The sequence below is a fragment of the Catharus ustulatus genome, chromosome 29, assembly GCF_009819885.2.
Source record: "Catharus ustulatus isolate bCatUst1 chromosome 29, bCatUst1.pri.v2, whole genome shotgun sequence".
NCBI classification, from domain to species: Eukaryota; Metazoa; Chordata; class Aves; order Passeriformes; family Turdidae; genus Catharus; species Catharus ustulatus.
Genome location: NC_046249.1, coordinates 4,366,014 through 4,393,963, shown reverse-complemented (window position 1 = coordinate 4,393,963; position 27,950 = coordinate 4,366,014). Strand labels below are relative to the sequence as shown.

The window sequence follows — 27,950 nt, the reverse complement described above, 5'->3', positions numbered from 1 at the left end:
TGATCCCAGGCTGCTCCAAGCCCTGTCCAACCTGGCCTTGGACACCTCCAGGGATCCAAGAACAGCCCCAGCTCCTCTGGGCACCCTGTGCCAGGGCCTGCCCACCCTCCCAGGGAGGAATTCCTTCCCAATATCCCACCCAGCCCTGCCCTCTGGCAGTATAAAACCATGGCCTTTGCTCAGTCAGTTGCTGTAGCATCTGCCTTTCCAGGGGGATTTTTTCCCAATCTCTGGGGTTTCCATGCTTACTCCTAATGCCAGTGTGCCTTTAACCAAGGTGTATCTGGGTTATATCCAAATCCTGTGGCAAGTGCCTCTCCTGTTTCTCAGTTTATTTGAAGGGTTTCTTCAGATGGTGCCCTCTTGGAGCAGATCCTGGTGCTGAAGGTGGGCTTGTGCTGCTGGCAGATTGCTCTTGGAGCCCTTGGAATTTGTCAGAATAGAGTGGCAGAGGAACAAAGGCTGCTTGGCAGATAGGCTTAAGATTCCTGCTGCCATATTGGCACTGCTCTTTGGTTTGGGATTTTTCCCTCTAAATGACAGGGTTCTTATATGAAATTCAAGTTAAAGCAAGTCTAGAGGTTTTTGTTATTTTTAGTGATGCCCTTTTTTCTCAGTTGCATTTGGAGTGCTGCTTTCCAGCACCTTAATGATGGTAGAAGTGCTTAGAGCTGGGTGGGGATAATACAGCTACATTAAAGGAAAATAATTTGTGTGCTTTTAGGTTTGATGTACTGTTTCCTAATCATATTAATTACTTGGAATTCTTAAGAGAAACTCAAAAGATTTGCACTGAATTCCTCTAATTACCTAATTGACTTTATTTACATATATTGTACTGCATAAATTATATGCAAGTGCATCCGGTTCCTGAGAGGCAGAATATCTGTGTGGGGCTCATGTTTCTCCTGGCAGCTGCTGTGTGCTGCTCCATCATGGCCAGAGAAATGATCCTGGAACCCTTCAGATGGGATGTCCTGGAGTGAATTCAGGAAGGATTCAGGAGCACGAGCCCACAGCAGATAGCGGGACAGGGAACTGAGGCAGGGACATGCAGATTAATTTCTGAGAAGCAATTAACTTTTCTAATTGCTGTTTCTGCAGTAAGCAGCTCTGACCTTAGCAGCAAACTGGTTCACCTTCCTCCTGGTGTTTCCTTGTGTGTGAAATAAATAGCAGTGCTCACCTGCCCTTCAGGTTTGTTCACCTGTGGGGGAAGCAGTGCCTGCAGCGTGGCTCTTCCCCAGCTGTGAGACTGAGCAGTGCAGGGCAGTGTTTCAAGGAAAACATAATCACCTGCTTGTGTGTGCTCGTGGAAATATGGGCAGCAAAGTTTACCTTTCTGTGCTGTTCCACCTTTTGGGGCTTGGCCTTTCCTTGCCAGGCACTTGGAGCTGGCAGTTTGCATTGTTGTGGGACTGCCCAGAACTGTAATTGTATCTGGGTGCACGGGAGGGAAGGATCTCACTGAGCCTCGGGCCTGCAGTGTTTTATGTTTCCGTTCCATGGGAGGAGCTAAGAACAGATTTCATGTTCTTAACTAAGCCTGTGGCCACCATCTTATTCTGTGTGGGTTTTTCCACAAAGGTCAGTGTTTTAACTGTGCCCTGAGTCGTCAGAGGCCCAGTTCTCCTCTTGCAGCTCCTTTTTGGCTCAGATAAAGTTGTGCTGAATTCCAAGTTCACATTTATTTGTTCTCTTTCAGTGTGCAAGGAGCCCCCCTACAAGGTGGAGGAGTCTGGCTATGCTGGCTTCATTATGCCCATTGAAGTGCACTTCAAAAACAAGGTAGAATCTGATTTCTGGTCTTCTAATTGTTTTGAGCTGTGCCAGAGCCTGAAACTGCCTGACAGAAAGACTAAATTATGTGACTGTTTTATGTGTGTGTTTTTTATTAGTCTAATAAATAGAATTTAACTGGGAGTTGGAAGCTCCTGCCAGACTTCAAAAGAAAGCTTTTGGCAGAAATGGAATTGCATAGAAAGGTGATACCAGGACAGTGGATGGTCCTGGAGATTCTGAGCAGAGATTGTACCACTTGTAGCTTCTTTAGCATGGAGGATGTTAAAGCAATTTAAAATATTTTATTACATATGGAGGTAAAGAAACATAAAACACCAATACCATAAATATTTGCAAACACTGTGTTGATTGTCAATATATTTAAAAATCTGCTTTTGAATTTGCAAGCTTATTAAATTTAACTGTATAGGGTATGAAATCTGCAGAGGCCCAAGACAAACATTTGCATGTGTAGCACAAGTATTTAGAGCTGTGTTAAAGATATCCTTGTTCTAACTCAGTGCTCTTCCAGAAAGAAAACACTAAATATTTGAAGTCTTAAGATGCATTGCCAGCAAGTATATGAAAGTTAAAATTTGGATTTATTGCTTGCCTTAAGCCTACCACAGAGGTCACATGCTGTAGGTTATGAAAACAGGGAATTGGGCACTTGTGTTCATATTACCTCAGTTTCAGTTAAATTGTTTTGTTAAACATGAATAATGGATGTTTCTGGGTTTGATTACTGCTTAAATAATAAAATAAAAACTAATGTTTTGCTTATGATCCCTAAGAGGGAACTGAGGTAAAGTAAACCAAGAATGTTGAGCCACATCCCTGGAATCTGTGCTCTCCCAGCAGCAGCCCTTACCCCAGGTGTGTTGACAGCAGCCCACATGGAGCAGCCTCATTCTATTTAGCTTCCCATCCTCCTTTCCTGGCCCTCCCACAAACATCTGTCTGCTGCTGCCTTCTGTCCCCACTCCAGCTCAGGATGCTCTGCTGGCGGTGTCACTCTGTGAATAATCAGCATTTTGGGTTGGGTTCTTGGCCTACCACATTGCTCTGACCCCACTTGATGGGTTGGAGGAATAAGCCAGATAATGGGACTGAGCCACAGAAGACAGAGTGGCCTCCTAAACCTGGGAATGTTTTGCCCACAAGTTGTTTTTTGGGTGGGTAGGGTAAGCCTAAAGGCTGGGAAGAAAAATGGCAGGCAGAGGCTGGGGGTGAACAGTGTTGATAAAAGCAGCTTATGTGGCAAACACTGAAAACTACAACCTGAGTGCAACAAAAACACCTCAAAAGTCTGAAAGCAGTTCTGCTTCTGGTGGCTTTTCTGGGGTTTTAGATGGGAATCAGAAAATTCTCCATCTGCACTAAATGTTGGGTTAAGTCAGGTTCAAACTCCTTTGTACTCCTGACCAAAAAATACGAACTTCTCCAGGCTGATTCCTTAAAAGTGAAACCTCTAATGCCTGAGAGGGGTGAACTGTGTTTTAGTGCCACCCTTCCCTTTTATTTTCTCTTCCTTTCTTCACCCAGCCATTCCACACTCCTCCCTTTTCCCTGCAGCTCTGCAATGGTTTCTTTCACAAGCAGCTCTCCCTCATTTCTGTGTCTTTTTGTAGGTGCTCACTGCCATCTGCATTCCTGTGTTTTCTTTTCCCTCTGTCCCTCATACTCCCATGTTCCTCATGGAATATGGAGCTGGCAGTTTTTCTGACTAGAACTTGCTTTCACACCCACTGGGGTCATCACTCCTCATTGTTTCTCCACGCACGTGACTGCAGAGTTGTTCCCCAGCACTGAGCAGAGAGGTGGCTTTTATAAATAAGGGAAATAGGTGGGCTCTGTTCTCCCTGGAAACAATGGAAGGAGCTGTTAATTTAGGAGAAGGCTCTTTGTTTCTGACATTTTGGTCTTCAGAAACATGACAAATAAATAGGAGAACAGGTTGAGTTGCAGACTTGTTTTCAAATCTACAGATCTTCAAAACACTCATTTTTGCCCTGATTTTTAGCTGCATGTTTTCTGGAGAAGTTCTTTTCCATTTTTAAGCTGATTAACAAATTGCTAATTAAGGAGTTTCAGGCAGCACCTCTCATTATTTAATTGGGCCAAGAGGTGGTTGAGGGAGAAGGTGGAAAAGGTTCCATCTTCCAGCACATCATTGGAACAAAGAGGTGTTTTCAGATTCAGCCATGAACTCAGCAGTGCAGGGAGCTCAGAAGCTGCTGCTGAGGGGGTGAGCAGGGACAGGAGCCCAGGAAGGGCTGGAGCTGTGTCAGGGCTTGGCATGGAGCTCAGGGAAAGGTTCTTCCCCCCGAGGGTGCTGGCACTGCCCAGGCTCCCCAGGGAATGGTCCCGGCCCCAAGGCTGCCAGAGCTCCAGGAGCGTTTGGACACCGCTCTCAGGGATGCTCAGGGTGGGATTGTTGGGTGGTCTGGGCAGGGCCCGGGGCTGCTCTGATGATCCCTGGGGATCCTTTCCAACTCAGGGATATTCCAGGATTCTGTGTGAAGAGTTGGGCTCCTCTGTCCAGCACTGCCCAGTGGTGATGCCATCTGGGAATTTTAAGAGCTCTGATCATTTTCAGTAAATGCAGTTGAAGGAAATGTAAGAGGTAAATACTTCTACAAAGACAGAAATGCAGATTGGGATATAGTAAAAATTAAAAAGATGAGAAAGTGGAGGAATGGCAAAGGTTTAGTACATACAGCCTGTGTTCTCCTAAATTAAAGAAGATGGTGTTAAAACACCAAATAAATCAAAGTCTTCATTGCTTCAAGACTTTGTTGTCACTCTACTCTGTGTAAACCTGTTGGCACTGGTGGGGATCAGCTGGTGTGTGTGCAGCAGATATTGTGAATTGATTACAGCATTTGGGACTCATCCTTGAGTAATTCTCTTCAAGTAGATGGTATGGATTGGTTCTGGGATTGGGGTGAAAAGGCTCTTTGGAGGTGACTGGGCAGGGGAGCTGGGTGGCTTTTGTGGCCATATGTTCCTCACATTGTGACACATTTTTGTTGATGTGTGTGTGGCCTCAGCTGAAATCAGACTTGCAGAGGCTTTGGGATTTGTTTATTGATGCATGTTTAGCTTTGTGAAGGTGAGAAGAGAAAGGATTTAAAGAGGGAGTGAGCCAGTCTGTGGAGATTGATCTTTGCCATGGTTGACTGAAATGTTTTTTTTTTCCCCCACAGTTTAAGCCTCCTTTCTTAGCCATTTCCTCTCCCTGTCCTGATTTGTTACTGGGATGACAAATCCTGGCTGTCAGAGCCGTGTGCTCTTTGCTTTGCCTAAAGAAATACCAACCTGTGCTCTGGGAAGGAACAGCTTTACTAAGAACAGTTTTAATGAACTTAATCAGGGATTTTTTGAGCAACTTGGCATAAAATTACCCATTGACTCTTTGTGTTGGAGGAGTCCCTTTTTGTTATCACTGTTGTGTGTTTGGAACAGCAGGCTCGGTGCTCTTGGTGCCTTTTTGTCAGATGGGGAAGTGTCAGCAGAGTGTGGAAAAGGTGTAAGAGGCTGTTCTTATCCCCTGGTCTGTGTTTGTCCTTCCTGTGCTGCAATCCAGCTCATCCATGAGTAGCTGCTTTCTCAGGGCTGGTATTTGAATTGCAGAATGTAAATTGTGAACAGCAAAGGCTCTGAGCAGCCCCAGGATTCGTGGTCTCCTTGAACACTGGCAGAGCCTTTGCTGCTGTAACTGATCCTGAAAAACAAATGGCAGGGGCTCAGCAGGTTGATTGATAAAGCTTTTGAAAGTCGAGTTGGCTAATGACAGCAGATCATTTGGACTGGAAATGTTAGTGTGCTATTTTTGTTTTGAAATCCTTTGTGTTCCTGTAACGAGGGCTGCTGTGAGTGGCTTCTGGTGCTCAAATCGATACAAACCGGCTACAACAAATGCCTTGCTGTTTTTCTCCTGCTCTTCCCCTTCCCTCTCCCCCTCAATTTCAACAGTCTGGAAGCTTTTTTTTCATTGTTGTCTCCAAATAAATCTCTTCTAGTGGTACACGTTGTAATCTGGAGACTGTAATACAGGTCTGGCTTTGGTATTCATTCCCTGTGACATTTTTTGCATCCTAATCAAATTAGATCAATCCTCCCCACAAAGCTAAAGGTCTAGTAGATTTTCATGTTATTCTGATATAAGGCAGATGATATTAATGCAACATGGATAAGATGTTGTATTAAAGTCTCTTTAAAGATGCTACCTCCTAATTTTAGTGCTAGAGATAAAAGCCTTCCAGGATTTACATAATGGATACATGGAACTTGGGTTTTTCCTATTAGTGAGAGGGAGATAAGCAAAGAAAGCAGAGAAATTAGTTTGATTTTTCCAGTGAGGTTCAAAAGAAAAATATGCATATTTTACCCCTTCTGCAACCTTTGTAGAGGTGATACAGAAAACAAATAGAGAAATATTGTAAAAGGGGGAAATTATTTCTGTATCAAAGTAGGGACTTATTGGAGACATTGTAGGTGGGCAGGGGAGGTGAAACAGGATCAGCTACAGCTGGTGTCAGGACTGTGCCATCAGGAGGGGACTGGCCAGGAAAATCCTCCTGAGGAAGGCTGAAGAGCCTGTGTTTGCATGGGACATTTGATTTTACTGACATTGCCATTGGGGCAGGATGTGCACAGGTCTGAGGAGAGCAGGAGCAGCTTTAACCTGTTGGAGTTTGCTCAGTGTTGCTGAAAGTTGGGGAAGGAGGAGTGAAACTTGTCCTTTTTAGGGCTGGCCTGTTCCATGTTCCTTCCCAAACCTGCAGCAATTCCTCCTGTCCTGCTGCTGCTGACTGGGAGATCTTTGCTTTTACCTTTTTCTGTCAGAAATTAGGATGGGTTATCCATTTACCCATCTTTTATCTGAGCAGAGCTAAAACCCCTGGGCTGTGTGTGGCACATTCAGTGTGGCACATCCACAGGTACCTCCAGATGCTGAAAATAAATATTTATTTTTATATATATCTATATTTGCAGTGTGTGGCAAGGCTGTGTTTGCAAAGACAGAAGCTTTATCAGCCATGCCAGCTCCATATCATGTATTTGTAGGAGTTAGGTTATTAAGTGCTTGTCTTGGAGTAGTAAGTAGATAGAGATGTATTTACACTAATCTATATAATTTATACTTATATATTTATTGTAATAATTATGTATATAATAAGAATATATTAGGAAAACATGATTTTCAAACAAAGTAATAAGCAAAGAATTCTCTCTTTTGGGAAAGAATCTCCCAAAAGATAAGGGTGGCTCATGGATTCCTGAGAGGAGGAACATAAGGCTGATTATTTCAAAATGTGAATATTGGCCCATTCCCTTTGCACTGCCCTGTCTGGAGCTGCCCCAGGACCAGTCAGACGGGTTGTACCAGCCTGGGAAGGGGTTTCACTTCTCCAAGACGTTCTGGATAAATGCCTCTGTCAGGCATCTATGGCAGAAGGGAAGTGCTGTTAGATGTTAGAGTTATTGAATAACCATGAGCCTGCTTCCTTGGTGTGCTAGATTTTTGTAGATAATTTTGTTTTATGGCTTTCTAAAAGTGATTTATGAGCTTCATGCGCACGCTACCAGTGAAATTCTTTTGATTTGTGTTAAGTGGCAAAGGGCACACCCTGCCTTAAAAACAAGACAAGGAAATTTTAACAAAAGACTTTAAAAAATTCCTCCTCTTACTGAAGAAAAGTGCCAAAAGAACTTTAACCCATTACTTGAGAACTCAAAGGAAAAATAAAGCAGCATCAGAGCTCGTAACAGCGCAGTGGCAGGCGGTGCAGACAGGAAGCAGTAAAAATAAAACCTAATGTACCCAGCTCAGGAGATTGGAGGTGGAATAGGGGGATTCACTGGATGAAGGGAAGTTTACAGCAGCTGCAAATAAAAGCCCTGGCTTTGTGGTGCTCACTTGTAGTTTACTTCTCTGGCATCCTGGGATTTAAGGGGCAGATGCAAAGTGAGGTTCTGAGGGGCCTTGCTGAGACATCCCAGCTTAACCATTTCATGGCCAAATGCAGCACTGAATTTGGATCTGAACAATTCACATCTACCAATTAGAAATGGATGTGATCCACCCTTTTTAAAGCTTTTTTTGCATGTAGGGCCCTTTAGAAAAACCTGTGGTTTTGGGAGCAACAAAGTGTCTTCTCTTGTCATTTTTTTTTTCTGATGGCATCAAGGAATATCAGAAAGTGGAATTACCTAAGAGCAAAGCTTGGCTTGTGTGTGTGGTTGCTACTGAAGCAGCAGTACATGAAGGATGCTTAGGATTGTCTGGACCAAAGTTTGTGGGGTGAGAAAGATCCTACTGTGGGTTGCAGCTCCCAGCAGCAGGATGTGTGGATCCCTGCATGTTATTGAGAAAGGCTTTGAAGTGTGGCACTGTGGACTCAGCCTGCCTTTCCATTTAAAGTTAGAGGATGGGTAGGTCTGGGTCAATTGAGAGAGATTTTCCTTGGCTTTCTCCCCCCCTTCTTCCCCTTGATGGTTGTTTGGGGGGAAGAACCTTTTAGGGAGGACCGGATGGATTAAGCTTTGGAGTGGCCTGAGCTGTAATCATTAGCTGGGCAGTGAGGGCAGTAAAGGAAAGAATGTTTATTTGCAGCTTTTTGCTTTGAGACTTTTGTGGTGGTTCTTTTAGGAGTGCTGTAATCTCAACTATTCACTGGGGGGTGGGGGGCTCCTTATGGCCTGGGGGATACAAAGGAGATTTTAATGATCAGGGCACTCTGCTGGGGCTCATTCCCAGGACGGTTGTGATCTCTGAGCTGGAGGAATATCACATTTTAAAACTGCCTTAATTCTACAAAAATTCAGCAGACACATGATAAATATTTTGGTGCTTGTGAAAAAAGCACCAAAAAATGGGACACCCAAGGTGAGAGTGAAAGGGATCTGCTGCCTCTCTCCTGCTCAGAAAGCAAATGGGCAAATGACAAAGCAGAGCTGGTAATGGGATGGCAAAACATCTCCTGACCAAAGCCTGCTGATAGAGCCAAGATTATTTACTCTGTTGTAAACCAGGGAAAGCATTTTAGAAGCCATTATTAGGCCACATTTGGATTTCTATTCATCCTTCATTTCAGTTTATTAGGCTTTGAGGGACCCTGTGCAGCTGCTGTTTGAACTGCAGCGAGCGCACACGCAGAGCTCGCTAATGATTCCGTTAATGAGAGCGGGCATGGAACACAGCAAATGACAGGGCAGTGTATTCTGCAAGGATCTTTCTTTTTCCTCCCATCTATCTGTTTTAGTAAACTCCTTTCAGGAGCATGTGGATTCTTCAGGACTTTTCCAAAAGAGGATCTGAAGACCTGGCGTAGCAGCAGGTTAATCTGAGAGTTTTCTCTGTGTCTATTGGTGCCTGTCCCTGTTTGAGGGTGAGGATCCAAGCCCTCCTAGATGAGCTCAGGGTACTGATTTTGATGTAAACCAGGTGTAGCTACCACCCTTTGTATTGTTAGAGGTGTAGTTTATCCAAGGAATGGCCTCTGGAGCAAACAGCAGGAGTCAGGGTGGTCTGAAGCCGTTTCAACCTATTCTCAGCAAATCTAATGGCTGGGGCTGGGAGCCTGCAGTGCCTGTTCCCATCCAACAATGCCACTGCACCAGGAAATGGAGCTGCTGGATGAGGATTCTGGAAAAGACTGCTGTGCAGCTGCTCAGTGCTGCACAGGGAATGGGACACGTGGGATGCATTCATGGAAATGCGCAGGGCACTGCCGGCCTCGCTGCGCTTCCCAGCACAGCCTCTCTTGCCACATTGACTTTCCAGCTTGGAAATGCAAACTACAGGCAGCACCAGGCAGTGTCCTGTCGATATTTGGAGTACACAAGAAGAGTATTTGCAGTTTTGGGGGGGATGGGGGAAGGAGGGGGATTTCTTCCATTCTGTGCTGCGAGTGCAGCAGGTGGAACAGAGGCAGTGAGGCGCAGATGATCCCCCCACCCCGCATACAAACTTGGGATTGCTTGGGTGAAAGTGCCCTTGGAAAGTTCAAAAGCCTGGGATATCTTCCCATTGAGCCCCTGCAATGTGCATATTGAAAAGGGTTTTACAAACCAAGCCATCCTTTTCCCTTTGCACTTAATCTTTTCTCGGTGCCCGCAGAGATCCTGGGAGTTCAGAAGTTGTTCCTGCTCTCAGAAAGGATTATGCTTTTCTTAATATTGATACTTAGAGTTGCTTCCCAAAGGAGATAGGATCTGAATTTTGGTGAAAACAGTAGTGCATAAAGCTTGTGAATCTGCTTTTCTGGGGAGACTTGAACAGCTTTAAACAGACAATTTTCAGTCAGAATTTGTGTCCATGCGTTGCTTTTGCAGTGAGAAGCCTCATGCCTGAGTTAACCTCAAGCACAAATAGTTTAATTTCCAGCTCTCTGATCTCATGGTGAAAAACTCCATGAGTGCAACACTTGGTGGTTTATTTGGGATTTTCAGGAGTGACTGTTTGGATCCCCAGACTTAGTGTGCTTGCCAAGCTTCTTCTGGTTTCCCAAAGCCTTTCTTGTTTTCAGGAGGAGCCCAAAAAGGTTTGTTTCACATATGACCTGTTCCTAAATCTGGAGGGGAACCCACCTGTGAACCACCTTCGTTGTGAGAAACTGACTTTCAACAACCCCACCAAGGAATTCAGGCGCAAACTCATCAGAGCTGGAGGGGTAAGTGCCCAGTTTGGGATCCTACAAGGAGTGAGCTCCTTTTGCTCTGAGGTTTCTTTAAACCCAACAGGCTACAAGCACTTTTCTACATTCATTTAAAGGATGATCCAGCCAGTTTTGACTCGTGGTTGTAAGGCTGCAGCACTTAGAGCAGAACAAATACATTGTTGGTGTGTGATTGGTGACACTTTATTTGTCAGTTTAAATGTGAGCAGTGATATCAAAGCAGAAAACCCCTCTGGAAAGTGAGAGCTGCTGTGGATGTTGCAGGCTGTGTCAGGCAGCTGCAGTTCCCTGTGACCTTCCTGCTGCCAGGAGCTGGGGCAGTACAGAAAAGCTCAAGGAAAGAGAGAGGATTTCAAACCATTCCTTATTAATTTTTTGGTGCTTCCTGGGCAATAAATTACCTCTAAACCTAGCATCAACTACTTGTGGCTTAGATAATAAAAGAGTTAATGAAAAATTGGACAATATAGAGTGAAAACAGGTATAGGGGGAAAAAATATATTCTCTAGAAGGCCCAGTGAAGTATGGGCTGCTGCAGTAGCTGAACCCTTCATCTGGGAAGGTAATGGACTAAAGGATGATCCTCAAATAGCTGCAGGATCTGAGCAAATCACCCCAAGCCACAAACTGAAAGAAGTTTTTAATGAGCCAGAGGCCAAGGCCAGGTTGGACAGGGTTTGGAGCAGCCTGGGGTTGTGGGAGGAGTCCCTGCCCATGGCAGGGTGTGGAATAAAATGAACTTTAAGGCCCTTTGCAATCCAGGTCACTCCATGATTCCTGTTCCTCGCTGTGCCAGTGCTTTCCTGTGTTGGGCAGAGAGAGGAAGGTGCTCATTTCAGCCCTAGGATGGCTGCACCATCATCTGCTCTCTAGGATTTTCACAGTGTGGTGTTTTAGTCCTTGTGTACTGAGGTGTTTCAGCTGTTAAACACTTCTGATGCCCTTTCTCTGGTGGCAGTTTTTCACAGAATTATCCTGGCAATGTGAGGAAGGTAGGAATGAATTGTTCCATGGAGCTCAGTGCTTGGTGATAAGATTTTGTGAAAAGAGAGACCCAAGCTGTGTTTTTTTCCTTTTTCCCCTGAAAGAGAATTCAGCTTCTAAACCAAGGAAATCTTGCTCATTCCTTCCAGATTTATCTCCCTACCCTTTTTCAGGGGAAGAGCATTTGCAGCAGAACACACAGTTCTTGTCCAGAGCTTTATTGCCTGCCTGTGCTCAGAATATTGGCATTCCCTTTGGGAAAGACACTCGATATTGCATTGCTGCCTTTCAGTTTTTGTGGGTTTAATATGCTGTATTTGAGGAGTTGCCTTGAAGCTGAGCATTCCATAGACAATATCTTTTTATGGCCAGGAAGCAGGCAAGGAAAAAAACATTGAAAAGATGAATAATAGTGTGTTAATTGAGCAAGTGGCTTAACATAATCGTGTGTTAATAGTTAATAGTCCGTGAGACTTTGTGCAGACATAATTTCCCTCCTCTTTATTCCCAGGTAATGGTGATGCCAGAAGGAGCAGAGACTGTTTCAAGGCCAAGTCCTGATTATCCAATGCTGCCCACGATACCTCTGTCTGCCTTCTCTGATCCCAAGAAGACCAAACCCTCCCATGGGTCAAAGGTCAGTGCAGCACACGTTTGGGTCAGCCTGAGGTGAGGGAGTCTTTCAGGCCAGGCTGCTCAGAGCTTGTTCAGCAGCTGTTCCTGGCTGCTGCTAATTCTGAACCTCCTTGTACTCTGCAGTTCAGTAGTTAATGGTCTGGAACTTCCCAGCCTTTAGGAGGCTTTTTTATGATCTGATAGACTTCTCTCCAGGGAAGTTTTGAAAAGAAAATTAAATGTGCAAGACTGGGAATTTTTGGTGAATAGTATCTTCCTTAAAGGCAGATGAAATGCTCTCTGACTGTTCTGGTTGTGTCCTCCATGCTGAGGATGGATTCTGTGGCTCTCTCTGTCTGCCATGCCCAGCACTCTGAGTCCCTGCACCTCTTGGCAGGAAGGCTGAGTGGAAAGTCAGCCCCTGCTGTGTCCTCAGGGCAGTGCTGGAGAGAACATCAAATCCACTTCACTTGATGCAGTGGGTGCTTTCCAGACTGGGTGTTTGCATCCAGCAGGAGCCAGGTCCTGAGACTTCCAAAGAACAGTTTTTTCTTCTTTTCCCTTATGTACTGAAGTTATTTTTGTATAATCCTACATGGGAGAAACAATCCCCAAGCAATGTGTTTTGGAGCAGATTACATGCACTTTATCAGCCTGAACAGTCACAGGTATTAACAACAATTCATTTTCCAGTGTAATTCAATTCTGATAGCCGTGTTCTTCAGGGCTCTGAACACTCTGGCACTTCAGTTATGCCTTCTGATGTTATAAAACAGAGTGAAGATGACTTACCTGTTAGTGGCTGATTTAATTTTGCTCAGGAATTAAGCACTGGAAAACACAACAGAGAAATGCAGGGCTCTGAGATGAGCTCTGGTGAAAATTGCCAGTTGCTAAAGAAACAACATTCTTCTGCTTCCCTTCCTCCAGGGTACCCTGGGAGGTGCATCTGTGTTTGCATTCAGGTTAAACCTGAATTAAACATCTGTAGGTGTTTCTAGACTTTTGACAGACCCTGGAAAGGAGCAGAACATGTTCCATCCTTTCCTAAATGTTGAAGTGCACAGTGGCAGTTTGTGTGCAGCACCTTGAGGGAAGTGTGGATGTTTACCTGGGTGTGTGGGGGTGGATTTCTGTGGGGAACAAACACTGCCATGTGATTTATGAGGATGTGTTTTATCATTCTGTGCAGAGCTGCAGTTTCATACCCAGCTTGCATGTTTCTGTTGCTGAATTTTAGGATGCAAACAAGGAAAGTAGCAAAGCATCCAAGCCACATAAAGTAACCAAGGAGCACAGGGAGAGGCCCAGGAAAGACTCTGAGAGCAAAAACTCCTCCAAAGACCTTGAGAGAGAACAGAACAAGCCTTTGAAGGACTCCTCCAGAAAACCAACTGAGAACAAACTGCCTAAGGAGGAGAAGGCACCTCCAAAAGCTGCTTTCAAGGAACCAAAACTGGCCGTGAAGGAGACCAAACTGGAGAACACCTCTCCAAAGGGGGGGCCGCAGCCGGAGCTGAAGTCTTCCAGCAAGAGGCCCTCCAACGTGGAGTCACCAAAGCCTAGTGCCAAAAAACAAAAAAAGAGTAGCTCCAAAGGGGTAAAGAATATCCTGGGGACATCTCCCAGAACCTCGTCTTCCTCATATCCAGAGAAGAAACAAACCAAGGAGAAGATGAATGCCAAAGTGGAAAAGGTAAAATCTGAGAGCGAGGCCAAGGAGATCAAAAAGCCTGTGGAAATGGAGGAGTCAAACTCAGAGGATGAAACTTCTTTCAAGTCAGAGGTGAGTAGGGATTTATTCTTTACCAGGGTTGGGAAGGATGAAGTTAAATCCCTGCCTGAAAAATATGTTAAAAATAATCTCTCAGAGGAGATAGAGCAGCAGATTGGTAAATGCTTAGGCTGGGTTGCATCTCAAAATTCTTCTTTGAAACTCCAGTCAATATTAAATGTTCCTCCTGTGTGATTTAGCTGCTGTTTCAGATCCAAACTTTTATTGAGATTTATCTGCAGGCAGTTACCTAAAAGTCAGAGTTTAAATCTGTGGTCCCTTATTCATCCCATGCAGTGACATCTGCAGAGCCACAAGAGATACAGAGACATTTTCTGCCTGCTCACAATGGCAATGTTTTAGATCTTATTTCAGAATGGAAGGAAATATCTCAGTTTTGGTAACAAAAAAACCCCAGTATTAAAATGTAAATAAAACCCCTCTTCCTGCCGTGGCCTGTAAGAAATGTGCCATTGGCTGGAGCTCAAAATACAACCACATGCCACTAAATCTAAATAAGTTGTGTTGTGAAGCATAAAACAAATTATGTTCTTGTACTACTATTTTTAAAAGCTGTCTAAATATTTTTTTTCCTTTTTACAACTGAGAACATTCCTCATCCTCTGTTTTCTAAAAAGTGTTTTCCAAAAGAAGGCAAAAAAAAATGCAAGAAGAGACAGACAAATCCAAGCTCTTGCTGCTTTTCACTTGTATATTTGTTATAAAGAAGCCATAGATCTTATAGTAGGGTTCACAGGATAATGTCATGGGAATTCTGGAACTGGTTCCTCCTGACCACGTCAAGAAAGGTTTATTTTATTAAGCTGAATTTTCTAGGGACAGTTTGCATTATGATTTAATCAGCACTGTGATACAACAAATATTGATGTGCTTGTCAGGAAGGATTTTTTTTCTGGAGGATTCTCAGTAGAAGAGTTTATTGGGCGTGTGTTGATTGCACTCTGCAGAGGAGTCACATCCCTGGCAGTGTCCAAGGCCAGCCTGGGACAGTGAAGGTGTCACTGCCATGGCAGGGGTGGCACTGGATGGGCTTTAAGTCCCTTCCCACCCAAACCACTCTGGGATTTTATGATTTGACTTCCCAGCTGGATTCAGTGTGCACACGGGGCACTAAGAAGAGTCAGGTCCTGTCCCCTTTGAGCCTCTACCCAAAGTGCAGCAGTGCTCAGCCAGCTCCACATCTCAGTGCACAGCTCTCCTTGCAACCTGTGACTGCTGATCCCAGAGTGTCCTCCCTTGTCCCCAAGGTGTCCCCAAACCCTCTCAGTGCTGCCAGGCTGTCCCTGAAACCACAGCCTGTGACAGTGAGCTCAGCATCTGCTGCAGCCTGTCCTGCCCAGCAGGCTCTGGGGACAGCAGTGTGACAGACAGGGAGAGGTGACAGCTGCCCAGAGGTTCTGTCCCTGAGCTGAGCACAGCTCTGGAGTCCTTGTGCACCCTGAGGGGATCTCCCTGCTCCCAGCACTCTGCTTGCTGCTCCAGCCTCTCCTGGCACAGCTGAGTGTGGAGCTGTGGGAGCCACATCACTGAAGTGAGGGAGCAGCTGGAGGTGGAGCAGGGCCCGGAAACTCTTCAATCAGCTCTGCTGCTGCAGCCAGGGGATTGTGCAACAGCTCCAGGGCTGCAGCTCCACGGTGGCTCCCAGCTGACATCTTTGCAGGCTGCTGTGGAGAGGAGCAGCCCTGCTCCCATTTGTGCTGCTGGCCTGGGAGCTCAGATAGGGACTCTGCACAGGGATGGAGTTTCTCCTGCTATTTCAGCTCCTGCTGGAAATTACTTGGCCCTTATTCCTATTCTTTTTACCCTTTTTTTTTTTTTCCCCATCAAACCCAGTTCCCTGAGCTGGCCTCATGCTTGGCTGCCCCAGTGCTGACAAAAGGCAGAGGCAGGGATGGGAGCAGCATTGCTTCTTGCCATTGTTGCTGTGGCTTTGGTCACATCCTGGTGACAGTCACTGAGCACTGAGCATGTCCTTCTGTACCCTCCTCTGCTCAGGGCTGATGGTTCATGGCAAAAGGAGGGATGGGCTATCTCCAACAGCTGCTGCTTAGCTCCTGTGAAGTCATTTTAAGGGAAGACTTGCAGATTGCCAGGAATGAGGGATGTAGGATTGGAGCTGTGGGTCAGATGCAGGAGTTGTCTGTTAGCTTCAAAATACTCACAGAGTCCCACAGTGGTTGTGTTGGAAGAGACATTAAATTCATTCACTTCCATCCCCTGCCATGGGCAGGGACACCTTCACTGTCCCAGGCTGCTCCAAGTTCTGTCCAGCTTGGCCTTGGACACTGCCAGGGGTCCAGGGGCAGCCACAGCTGCTCCTGACAACCTGTTTGTTCTGCTGTCCACTTCCCTGAACAGCAGGGCTGCTGCAAAGTCCCAACAGACCTGATATTAGAATTGTTCAATTCTTCTCCTTTGTTCCTGAACCCTTCCCAAGGATTGTAATACTGGTTTTGACACATTATCCCCCTTCTTACACTGAAATAATGAAATTCTTGTGTGATGGTATGGCCAGCAGGACCAGGATTGTCCCTCTGTGCTGGCACTGCTGAGGCCACACCTCCAGTGCTGTGTCCAGTTCTGGGCCCCACAGGACACGAAGGACACTGAGGGGCTGGAGTGTGTCCAGGGAAGGGAACAGAGCTGGGGAAGGGGAGCACCAGGAGGGGCTGAGGGAGCTGGAAAGGGGCTCAGGATGGAGAAAATGAGGCTCAGGGGGAATTTCTGGCTTTGCACAACTCCCTGACAGGAGGGGACAGCCAGGGGGGTCGGGCTCTGCTCCAGGGAACAGGGACAGGACAAGAGGGAACGGCCTCAGGCTGGGCCAGGGAGGGCTGGATGGACACCAGGAAGAATTCCTGCATGGAAAGGGTGCTCAGGAATCAAAAGGGGCTGCCCAGGGAGGTTTGGAGTGCCCATACCTGGAGGTGTCTGAGGAATTCTGGATGTGGCACTCAGAGCTCTGGGCTGGGGACAAGGTGGGGATGGGGCACAAGCAGGAGGGATTCTGTGAGCAAATTATAAAGGGTGATCTTGGAGGAGAAAATTCTGCTGCCACTTTCACTTATCAGTTACTGAAGCTGCTAATGTGCCTCTTAGCGCCTGTCTCGAGGATTTGATAGTATTAACCCTTCCTGTGTCAAATTATTTATCAGTGGGTTTGTGTGATTCTTCCAGCATCAGATTTTCTGCAGTAGTACTAAGTGGATTCCTAGGAACCAAACAGTGAAACTGGAATTCTGATTTCCAGGGAAATACTTCTAAAAAGGCAAGATATTACAGTACTTTGAGAATCCTTAAAGGAGACCCCTCCTGAGTACCAAACCCCAATTTTCAGGGGTTTTAGGAGCAGTTTGGGGCAGAGGGAGTTGCTGTGGCCTCTTGTGCCCTCTGGCGGTTCCCAAGGCTGTTGCAGGGGATTGCTGCTCAGTATCGATTTACCATTAAAATCTCCCAGTCTCACCCAAATTTACTTCCTGGATGCTGCTGTTAGCAGTCGTTCATTCACTGTTCACCTGCACAGGACACTCCTGCTATTTCTGCCAAGTGCTGACAGGAGTTGAGGTCACAAGGATTGAGTTTTTCTCTGTTATGTTTTCACAGTTAAGTGGATCACCCAAACTGGTGTAGAAACAACTGGGTGTGGGATATAATAATAATAATTTAGGATTAATTTTGGAGTTATGTGAACTAGTTGGGATAGACATCTCCATGTCTGTGAGGAAGAGGGTAGAGAACTGGGATTATTCATTGGAGAAGTGTTGGGGTGAGCTCATTGTGGCACTCCAGTGCCTGAAAGAGCCTGCAGGAAAGAGAAATTGTTCATAAGGGATGGAGGGACAGGACACAGGGAATGGCTTCCACTGCCAGAGGCAGGGTCAGATGGGATATTGGGCAGGAATTGTTCCCTGGGAGGGTGGGCAGGCCCTGGCACAGGTGCCAGGATCCCTGGCAGTGTCCAAGACCAGGTTGGACATTGGGGATTGGAGCAGCCTGGGATGGTGGTTTGGATTAAATCATCTTTAAGGTCCTTTCCAACCCAAACCACTCCATGACTCTGTGATTTCATGGTCAGTGATCAGTCTGAGATTCAAGGGAACTTTGGTGGCTACAATAATTACACTTTTTAAGAGGTTCTGGGTCATTGTGGGTTCTGTGCTGGTCATTTGTCACACTTCAAACTAAGGGTTTTCATGGAAATGTTTTCCAGATGCTCCATATCAGCATCTGGGGGGGTTGAAGCTCGTGGTGTGAAGGGGTGTGATGGGAGTCCTTGATCTTGCTCCCAGGAGTGCTGATCTGTATCCTGCCAGACTTCCATAAATGTTTTTATTCACCTCACACTTTGATTTTTTTCTGTTACCCCAGGAACTGTATTCAGTGCTGGGTGAGGCTGTAGAGTGCTCAGGTGCTCCTGCCTCACAGTGCTGTGTGCTCTGCTTTTCTGGATTAGAAAGATTAAGATTCTTTTTCTTTTGTTTCCCTTTTATGGGGGGTTAAGTCTGTCCAGTCCAGCCCTTCCAACTCCAGCTCCAGCTCCGACTCCAGCTCTGACTCTGATTTCGAGCCATCTCAGAACCACAGTCAAGGTGTGTTGCAAGATACAGTTTGTTAAAACCTTCCTTGTGTAACCTTAAAAGGCTCAGGAGAATTAAATGTGCTTTTCCAGCACTATAATAATCCAGTTTCTTGCATGCAGCCATGTGTTGGAGCTGTGATGCTTCAGCAAGAAAAGGCAATAATGTTATAACATCATGAACAAGTATTTTTCTTCTCTTGGCAGCTAATTTATGAGTAGGGAATCCCTGTGGATTTGGTTCTTTCCCTTTTGGCTTTGGTTTCTGCCTCAGTTTATAAATGTGTTGCTGCTGCCTGATCTGTAGAATCACCAGAACAGTTCTTCTCCAATCTCATCTATGTTTTATTAAAAATTATAAATGTGCCATTCATCACTTTGCCAGTGTGTAACAGCTCCTTTCTCAGATCCCTCCACTGATAACCCAGAGAGGGAAACTGGCAACAGTAAATGTTCCAAATACTGTGCTGCTCCTGTCTCCAGTGACATTTAAATCAGCCCCACACAGATGAAAAATGTGTCCTTTTGTTCTCACTTGGGAAGGGAGGGGGAGGGAGTTGTAAAGTTTGTCAGCTCTGCTGCAGCCTGGGGCAGGGCATCGTTCCCCAGTCCCCTGTCCCTGCAGTCAGGCTGTGTCCCTGTGTGCTGGGCCTGCCTGGAGCTGTGTGCTGCTGCTGAATTCCCTTCTCCCCGTGGCCAGGCCCCCTGCGCTCCATGGTGGAGGATCTGCAGTCGGAGGAGTCGGATGATGACGACAGCTCCTCGGGGGAGGAGGCGGCGGTCAAAGCCAACCCCGTCAGCCGCGATTCCAGGTGGTAACAAATCCGGAACGGGGTGGGGAGCTCTCTGCCCTCTGCCTTGGGGGTTTGAGGGCTCTCCATTGGGGGAGGAGTCTGTGTGGGGTGGAAGAGTCGGACAGAGCCTTCAGAGGGCTCCTGAGATGCTGGTTATTGCACAGATGAGGTTACAGCAGTTGGAGGTCATGGGTGAGCCTGGAGCTGCTGACTGTGAGCCAGCTGTGTGTCCTGAAGCTCTGTTCCATTCATGTTACAAAGCATTCTATCTCTTTTTCTGCTGTGCATCTTATTGCATAACAACCAATCAACACCTTTACTATTGCTATAACCTGTCCTAACTACTACATTACCACATTCATGTTACTATGTTCCAATCACCAAAAGTTAGTATGTTACAGTTTAAGCTAAAAGTTTTACAGTTTTCTTGCAGTGAAAAATTGAGATCTTTCCTCTACTTGCAACATGACATTTTTGTGTGTCTGTGAAAATCTTTTTGCTTGGTAAAAACATCTTTTGTTTGAGGTAGATTTATCTTTTGCTGAGTCATAAAAGCCCCTTCCAACTCACTTGTCCTTTTCCTTCTTACCTACCCAGTAAGACTGGCTCAGCAATTCTTTTCTTCTATATCAAAACTTGCTATCATTTCTATTCTTCTTCAGATTCTACATTCAAAGATGTTTCTGTTATACACACATATCTGTGAGACCTTCCTGTCAAATCCTCATCCTTCCCAGCACTGGGGTCCCTTAGCCCAGCTGGGGACACAGAGCAGGGCTGGCTGCAGAACACAGAGAGGTGCTGAGCTGGCAGGTGTTGGTGTCTGAGCCCCTTCAGTTGTGACCCTGAGATCTCTGCAGAGCTGCTGGGTGTGACACCTTTGATCTGCAGAGATCAGGGATGTGTAGGGGACAGGCAGAGGGTGCTGCTCTGGCTGCCTGTGACTGCCTGGGCTCAGGAGTCCCTCTCTGCCCACCCTGTGCTGGCTGCTCCTCTCCTCTGCACCCAGGGACAGCTGTTTCCTGCTCCAGGCCCTGGAAGGGGTTGGACTTCATCCTTCTTCCCTCAGGAAATGCTCTTACAGCCCAAAGCTGGAGTCTCAGTGAATACTTGAACCCCAATGCTTGGCCCAAAGAGCAGCTGCACATTGGAAATGCTGCTGGTGGTTACCAAAACAAACAAATAAATATCCATTATTGCATTTGTCATCATCAATGAAACAAGAATGGAGAGACTTTGAAGAGTATTTTTGTAGATCTTTAGGGGATAACCAGTTTAGTTCACCCCAGGAAGGACACCTGCCATATCTGTAGGGCCAAAGGAGAATGAGAATAAATAGGAAATCTTGGAGGTTACACCAGCAGCAACACTAAATGCTTTTTTGCCTGTGGAGGTGTCAGTGAACCTCTCATGCAGGTACTTTGTAACGTTGGGAGGAATTCCTGAACAGTTGGTGTTTGTGAAATGAAGTGTGCTTGGCTGTTTTAGGGGACCTGTGTATGCCAGAGCTGAGCTCTGTGATGTGTCACCTAAAGCTCCCTGCTCTGGGAATGCAAGGTGACACCAGCTGGGAAAAAGGGATTCATTCTCCCAACCAGTGCAGTAGTCTGTGATAAAGGAGAGAATTTCACTGAGCTCTGTGTGGCTCAGCTGGCAGCTGCTGAGTTTGCTGCTGCTCATTCTGTGCTGGTGGTTTTTCAGACTGAGCCTCAGTGACAGTGACAGTGACAACAGCGCCGACTCGTGCCCGCCCAGCCGGGAGCCGCCTCCTGGGCAGAAACTGCCCCCAGCAAACAACAAGGTGTGAGATCCCACCTCCCCCAGCTCTGCTTCCCACCTCCCCCAGCTCTGCTTCCCACCTCCCCCAGCTCTGCTTCCCACCTCCCCTGCTCCCTGCCTTGGAAATTCTCACTTGCACCACATTCTCCCTACTCCTGACCTCAGCAGACAGGTGATTCCTCTGCTGTGACACCCTCGTGTTTCCTGAACTAATTTTGCTCCTGTTGTTCATTTGTTTTCCCCTCAGGCATCTGGAAGGAAAAGCCCAGAGTCTTGTAACAAGCCAGAGAAGATCCTGAAGAAGGGAACGTATGACAAGGTGTGTCCTGGGGAGAGGGAACTTCCATGAGGGCCTGGAGAGCCAGGACACAGGGAATGGCAGGGATGGAGTGACAGGACACAGGGAATGGCAGGGATGGAGGGACAGGACACAGGGAATGGCAGGGATGGAGGGACAGGACACAGGGAATGGCAGGGATGGAGGGACAGGACACAGGGAATGGCAGGGATGGAGAGACAGGACACAGGGAATGGCTTCCACTGCCAGAGGGCAGGGCTGGATGGGATATTGGGCAGGAATTGTTCCCTGGGAGGGTGGGCAGGGCTGGCACAGGGTGCCCAGAGCAGCTGTGGCTGCCCCTGGATCCCTGGCAGTGCCCAAGGCCAGGCTGGAGCAACCTGGGACAGTGAAGGTGTCCCTGCCATGGCAGGGTGGAATGAGATGAACTTTAAGGTCCTTCCCACCCAAACCATTCCAGGATTCTGTGATTGAGGAGCTGAGCATCACAGAACAGTTGGGCCTCACTTACACAAAACCACCTGAATCAGCCCAGCCTGTTCATTGTTCTGTCTCAGCAGGGTAAAAGCTTGAGTTTAACAAAAACCAGATGTTGAAAGGACAGACTTTGGAGTGTGACACTGCAGAAATTGTGTACATTAAATAGCTGGAGCCCCAGGTGGTGTTCATAGGCAGAATGCTGAATGTGTTGTATTTGTTTGCCCTTTGTCTGAACCAATGGCCTGGTCACTGCTGCAGTGCTGGGGCACTTCATTAAAAGGCAGTTTCATCTGCCTTTGATCTTATAAAGTAAAGATTATTTTATGCTCTCCTTTGCAGGTTTAGTTGGAACCTTTGTTTGTTCAATGAAATTCCCTCATTCTTTGCCTCCAAGGAGGGCAGAGCAGGGTCCAATCTGTAATTCACTGATTCTGTGAATCAGTTTTGATGATACAGACCTGTTGTTGGCTGCCTAAAAAAACCTAAAATTAAGAAAAAACCCAACCACTCTTGCCTAAGAACAATGAACATACTGAGCCTGTGAACAACCCTTCATTTCCTGTTGTCATTTAGGTAAAACTATCTGGGAATACAGTGCACTCCAGGAATTTTTCCTTCCTTAAATGCAGGTCATTGCTCAGCAGATTGCTGAGGTTTTGGTCACTGATGCACGTGATGTTTTCACCTAATTTGGAGTTAATTAGGAGAACCCACTGATGAGGAGCTCACACTGAAGGTCACAAAGGTGAACTTCACCTCACTGAGGTCCTTAAAGGTTGTGCCCAGTTCTTGGAGCTGGTTACAGGTGTGGGTGTCATTAAATATTAAAAAAAAAAAAACTGCCTTCAGAGCATTTGCATTTAAGGGAAGTCCTCAGTCCCCAATACTTGAGAAGGAGGAAGAGGCAATAAAAAAGTAGGGGAAAAATGGCAATGTGTGAAAGGGCCTCAAGTTGTTGTGCTGTTCACTGGGAGTCCCTTTGGCAGCCTCCAGCCCTGTTTGTGTCCCTGTTTGTGTTCCAGGCCTACACGGATGAGCTGGTGGAGCTCCACAGGCGGCTCATGGCACTCCGGGAGCGCAACGTGCTCCAGCAGGTACAGACTGGCCCTGGGAGCTGGGGGTGCAGGGGCTCAGCCAGGCCCTGCAGCACAGCTTCTGCTTTGCTTTGAGAGCAAAAACACAGTAAAAAACAAAATCAGCTGTGCATGCAGTGTTTGTGTTGGAAATGGTACAGGAGTGTGGCGTGGGCATCTTCTCTGCCATCCTGGTAGCAATCCCAGAGTTGGGATCTCCTGGTCTGACTGACAGCTGGGTCTGACTGACAGCTTCCTTCAGAGGGGAGGCAGAGGGGCAGGGGCCCAGGAAGGGCTGGAGCTGTGTCAGGCCTTGGCATGGAGCTCAGGGAAAGGTTCTTCCCCCCGAGGGTGCTGGGCACTGCCCAGACTCCCCAGGGAATGGTCCCGGCCCCAAGGCTGCCAGAGCTCCAGGAGCGTTTGGACACCGCTCTCAGGGATGCACAGGGTGGGATTGTTGGGGGGTCTGGGCAGGGCCAGGAGCTGCTCTGATGGTCCCTGAGGGTCACTTCCAACTCAGGATATTCTGGGATTTTATGATTAAAAGGAAACATGCCCACATCACTGTCCAGACTGAGTCAGGCCAGCAGGAGGAGCTGGTTTGCTTTCTCGGGGAGAGGATTCCCTTCCTGTTGTGAGCCCCTCCAGGGGGTGGAATGGCTGGGTGGGCTCTGTGTACCTGCTGCCCTCTGTGCTGTACTTATTTCCATCCCCCATCCCCAGATCGTGAATCTCATTGAGGAAACCGGGCATTTCAATGTCACCAACACAACCTTTGACTTTGACCTCTTCTCCCTGGATGAGACGACCGTCCGCAAGCTGCAGAGCTACCTGGAGGCCGTGGCCACATGACGCTGGGCCTGGGAAGCTGCCTCTGCTCTTCAACCAGAGATCCCCTCCATTGGTACCAGGAAACCACCCCATGGAACTAGGCCTTCTTATCCTCCTGCCTCACCCGAAGAAGCACTGCCTTAGAGAACAGCCATGCTCTAGGAATGCTCAGCCAGCTGCACTTTTCTTGTAGGCTTCAAACCAGCGCCCGCCTTGCTGAGTCTGTCCCGCCCAGCAGAGCAGGCGTGCTGCACTTAGGCTGCACAGCGCGACCTTTGCGGATTCCCTTCGAGCAACTGTGTTTCAAGAGCACATTTTCCAGGCATCTCTGAGCTCTGAAGAAGAGTGGATGCTGTTCCCTTCCCCGGAGCTCAGGACCAGCCTGTGGAGAGCTCCCGGAGCCCTCCCGCTCTGCCCCGCGCCCTGGGGGTGACAGCGGCTGCGCCAGAGCTGGGACACCGGGGACACAGGAGGCTCCCCGGGCTCCTGCTGCTCTGCTGCACAGGAGAGGGGATTGATTCTGGCTGCATTCCAGCTGGGATCACCCACCAGTTCAGTGACCTGGCTCTCTGTGGGGACAGGACCCTCAGCTCCCTGCAGGGACACTCTGTGCTTGGTGAGGAGGCCTCTGGAACCTGCTGTCTCCTCCTGGGGTTTGGAGATGTCTTGTTTGTTGATCTGAGCTCCTAAACAAAGTCCCACTCTTTTCAGTCTGCTTTAACTGTAATAGGACTCCAAAACTGTAAGCTGTATATTTTATATATATATATTATATATATGTATGTACTGTATGTATAAGAAGGGCCTAGTTGGGTCTTATGATCTTAAGGGTGTGTTTTTCTGTTGTTTTTTTATGGCTCTGGCAGGGGAAGGCGCTTAATAAGATTTGACTCGTTTGTTCAATGCCTCTTGTGGACAATTTGTAGTGTAAGGAAGCTGGACAGCAACCTCCAGGCATCCCATGCTCCAGATGGGGCTCACCCGTCGTCTTTCCATTTGTCAGTGTTTGATAACTTTGCCAAAACATGTGATTGGTTTTGTTCTGTGTTCTCAAAGAGGAATCTCCTTACAGTGGCCCCTATAGTAGTGGCTGTACTTTGGGAAAACCAAAACAAGGGAGAGCTGAAATCTTTGGGCACGCCCGGGAGAGCTGATGTGAAACACGAGGTGGAGCTGGGTTTGTTCCCTGCTCCCTCTCCCCCCCTGCCTGTGCAGGAAACAGAAACACTAACGCAGCCCCTTCCCTCCCACATTTCTAGTTAAACTAGTATTGACCTCCAAGTGTTCTCCAGGCGGGCATGGGGCAATCCCAGCGCCCTCCTCCAAGCTGTGTTACACTCCTGCTCCCTAAATTCAGTATTTTCCCAGGATTGCTCCTTCTTCTGAGGGCTGGGGGAAGCTTTTGCCAAATGTCCTTGTGCAGGGGCTGTGGGAGCAGCGGTGCTGGGGAGCCCCTCTGCTCTCTCTGCGAGGGTCGCACCGCTCCAGCTTTGCTGTCCCTTGTTTTGGGTTCCCCCTTTCTTTATCATGGAAATGTTGCAACTAATCAACTGAAGTGGCAATATGATGATAAGCTTGTTTGAGTTGGGTCATGTTGACCCGATTCCCATTAATTTTGTCCTTGTACCACCTTTCATGTGTCATGTGTGTGTGTATATATATATATATGTGTGTATATATATATATATGGAAGTTCAAGCTCATGCCAGGTGCAAACCCTGTCACACCAGTGATCTCAGCTCTTTTCTTTTTTGCTGGACGATGCCAGGGCTGCATGGAAAGGCCAGGGAAGGTGGAGGGCAGGGGGCAGAGAGGAGAGGAGGTGGCAGCAGGACCCCCAGGGTGGAGGCTGGTGGTGACAGCTGTGGGTGGCACTGTGAGCCCCTCGTGTCTCGGTGGGGCTGTGCTGGGGAGCAGCTCTGTGCCCACCCTGCGGTGGGGGTGGTGGCACTGTCCCATCCCCACAGCAGGGGGTGTGACCCAGCTCTCCCGAGTTCTTTGCTGCCGTCTCTGCCCAGGTCTCTCCTCCCCCAGCTCTGCTCCCAGCACTTCCAGACTGTCACAGAGCTGCCCCTCGAGGGGCTGGAGCTGCCACCCCCGTCCTGTCCCTGCTCCTGCCCCTGCCACCAGCCGTGCTCCCAGCTCCCAGCCAGCCCCAGGACATGCCTGGGGTGTGTTCCTGAGCCTGCCTGGGAGGCTGTTCTGAGCCTCAGGCATTGTCCTGTCCTGGAAGTGACTTTGTTGGTGGAGTCTGCTGAGCATTGATAGGGATTTTGTTTGGTTTTTATAAGAAGTATTTTACACATGGATTTTTTTAGACTGTTTATAATCCCCCTGAAAACCCGAGGTAGGATTGTTCCCCAGCAATAGTTCCTCTCCATTGTGTGCACATGCTGATTTGTTACTAAAAGGTTTTTGCAAGTACTTAGTTGTTCTACAGAGTTGATGTTTTTTGGGGTATGTGGTAGCGTCGGGGAGCACAGGAGGGGTGACTCTGCAGACAAGGAATGGTCACATTTGGGCCTCATCTTGTGTCCCCTTGGAGTTCCCTGTGTAGATTCCCTCTAGGCTGGCTGAACGCTGTTCTGAACATGCTGTGTACAGGTTTTTGTGGATAAAGTGTTTGTTCTTGTGTCACTCTTGAGAGCATGGATGGATTATTGTACTCTAGGAAGGAGGGAGCAGTGCTGCTCTGGGCATTGCTTCAGGTCCTCGAGGATGTGTAGTAGCTTGCATTGTTAAAAAAAGGAAGAAAAAAAAAAAAAAGAATCCCAAATTGAGTTGTAGCCATAATGGTTTTTCCAAGGAGAATGGACAGGACTCTGTTACTTTTCCATGTCCTTCGTGGTGGTGCTGCTGGCACAGAAGGTGCTGGGCAGCCCCAGGGCTTCCCCAGATGCTGAGTTGGAATCGTGTTGAGGTGGGATCAGGACCCTGCTCCATCCCTGCCCTTGGCTCAGAGGGCAGGGAGGGCCAGGAGCGTTTCCTGGGTCCTGGTCTGCGATGTGTTGAGCCTTGAGGCTTTGATTACTGACATGTACAATTAGAAAAGGTTTAAAAAGAGAGGAAAGGAAGGCTTGGCTGGCAGCAAAGCCCGGCTGAGGCGTTTGTGGCGCGGAGGGAGCGAGGCTGGCTGAGGTCAGGCTGAGCCCACGGACCTGCAATGACTCTGCCACCCGTGGGAGCATCACAACGAGCCGAGCAATTGATGCAACAATCCAGAAGCAGTTTTTTTTTTTGTCACATCTTGGATCGTGTTTGATGGTGAGAGAGGTTGAAACGTCCCTCCCCGAGGGGCCTCTCCAGGAGCGGCTCCGGTTCCGCGGGGGCTGGGCTGGGCTGGGGCCGGCTCTGCTCGCCCGAGGCTCCTCCCTGCTCGCCCAGGGGCTCCGCTGGTGCTGAGACACCCCCGGGCACCTGCGACAGAAAAGGACCCAACTCGGGCTTCCTTTCCTGGGGCGTGGGATAGCCATCAAAAACTGACAAGATGAGTTTGCACTCCTAAAGAAAAATGTAAGTACTTCAACTTCTAGAGAATTTTTAATTGTATTTCTGCCTAGAGCCGAGGTATTAAATACCTCAGCACCTGAGGATTTTAAAAGTTGTGTTGGGAGAAAGTTCTTCACTCAGCTGGAAGAAATGCAGCTGAGCCAAGACTTAACTGCAAGATTAAAAAAAAAAAAAACACAAAAAAACTCATGTTTGTAATACGTTACAGGATTGTTTGTCCTGAATTTTAAACTTTTTGTTAAATTTGTGGAACTATGGAGGAATTTTCTAGAAAAAGTGAAATAAAGTAAGATGGAAAAGTAAGACTTGGAAGTGTTTTTTGGTTGTTGTGTTGTTTCTCCAGAGAGGGCACTGTGGCTTTGCACAGGTAACACCATCGGGCCTGGGAGGGGAAAGGCAAGAAAAGGGAATTGGGGTGGCTCCAGTGTCCCTGAATCCATCTGAGCTTTGTTCAGGTCGCTGCTCCTGGAGCAGGGCTGGGCCTGGGGCAGCTCCTGTGGGGTTTGAGGGGATCCCCAGAGCTCCCAGGCCGTGCCAGACCTTGGCACAAGGACAGAGCCCTGGCACTGCCCAGCACAGCTCAGGGTGGGAGTGTCCCTGTCCCTGTCTGCCCCGGGAGCAGCTCCAGCCCTGGCACTGCCCAGCACAGCTCAGGGTGGGAGTGTCCCTGTCCCTGTCTGCCCCGGGAGCAGCTCCAGCCCTGGCACTGCCCAGCACAGCTCAGCCGGGCTCTCCCTGCCCGAGGC

At 47.7% G+C, this 27,950-nt stretch overlaps 1 protein-coding gene across 2 annotated transcripts in view; it reads left to right on the top strand.

Moving 5' to 3' along the window:
* The window catches only part of MLLT1 (MLLT1 super elongation complex subunit), a 32,455-nt gene extending 4,948 nt beyond the window's left edge, over positions 1 to 27,507 (top strand). Inside the window, exons 3-12 of one of the 2 annotated variants that reach the window (XM_033082188.2) lie at positions 1,706 to 1,788; positions 10,320 to 10,463; positions 11,965 to 12,090; positions 13,309 to 13,854; positions 18,356 to 18,452; positions 19,140 to 19,251; positions 20,935 to 21,034; positions 21,260 to 21,331; positions 22,813 to 22,884; positions 23,587 to 27,507. In XM_033082188.2, the coding sequence (XP_032938079.1) occupies positions 1,706 to 1,788; positions 10,320 to 10,463; positions 11,965 to 12,090; positions 13,309 to 13,854; positions 18,356 to 18,452; positions 19,140 to 19,251; positions 20,935 to 21,034; positions 21,260 to 21,331; positions 22,813 to 22,884; positions 23,587 to 23,715 (1,481 nt within the window). In that variant the 3' untranslated portion in view covers positions 23,716 to 27,507. The remainder of the gene's footprint in view (positions 1 to 1,705; positions 1,789 to 10,319; positions 10,464 to 11,964; positions 12,091 to 13,308; positions 13,855 to 18,355; positions 18,453 to 19,139; positions 19,252 to 20,934; positions 21,035 to 21,259; positions 21,332 to 22,812; positions 22,885 to 23,586) is intronic. The other variant, XM_033082189.2, reaches the window with a different exon arrangement.
* Positions 27,508 to 27,950: the final 443 nt, after the last annotated feature.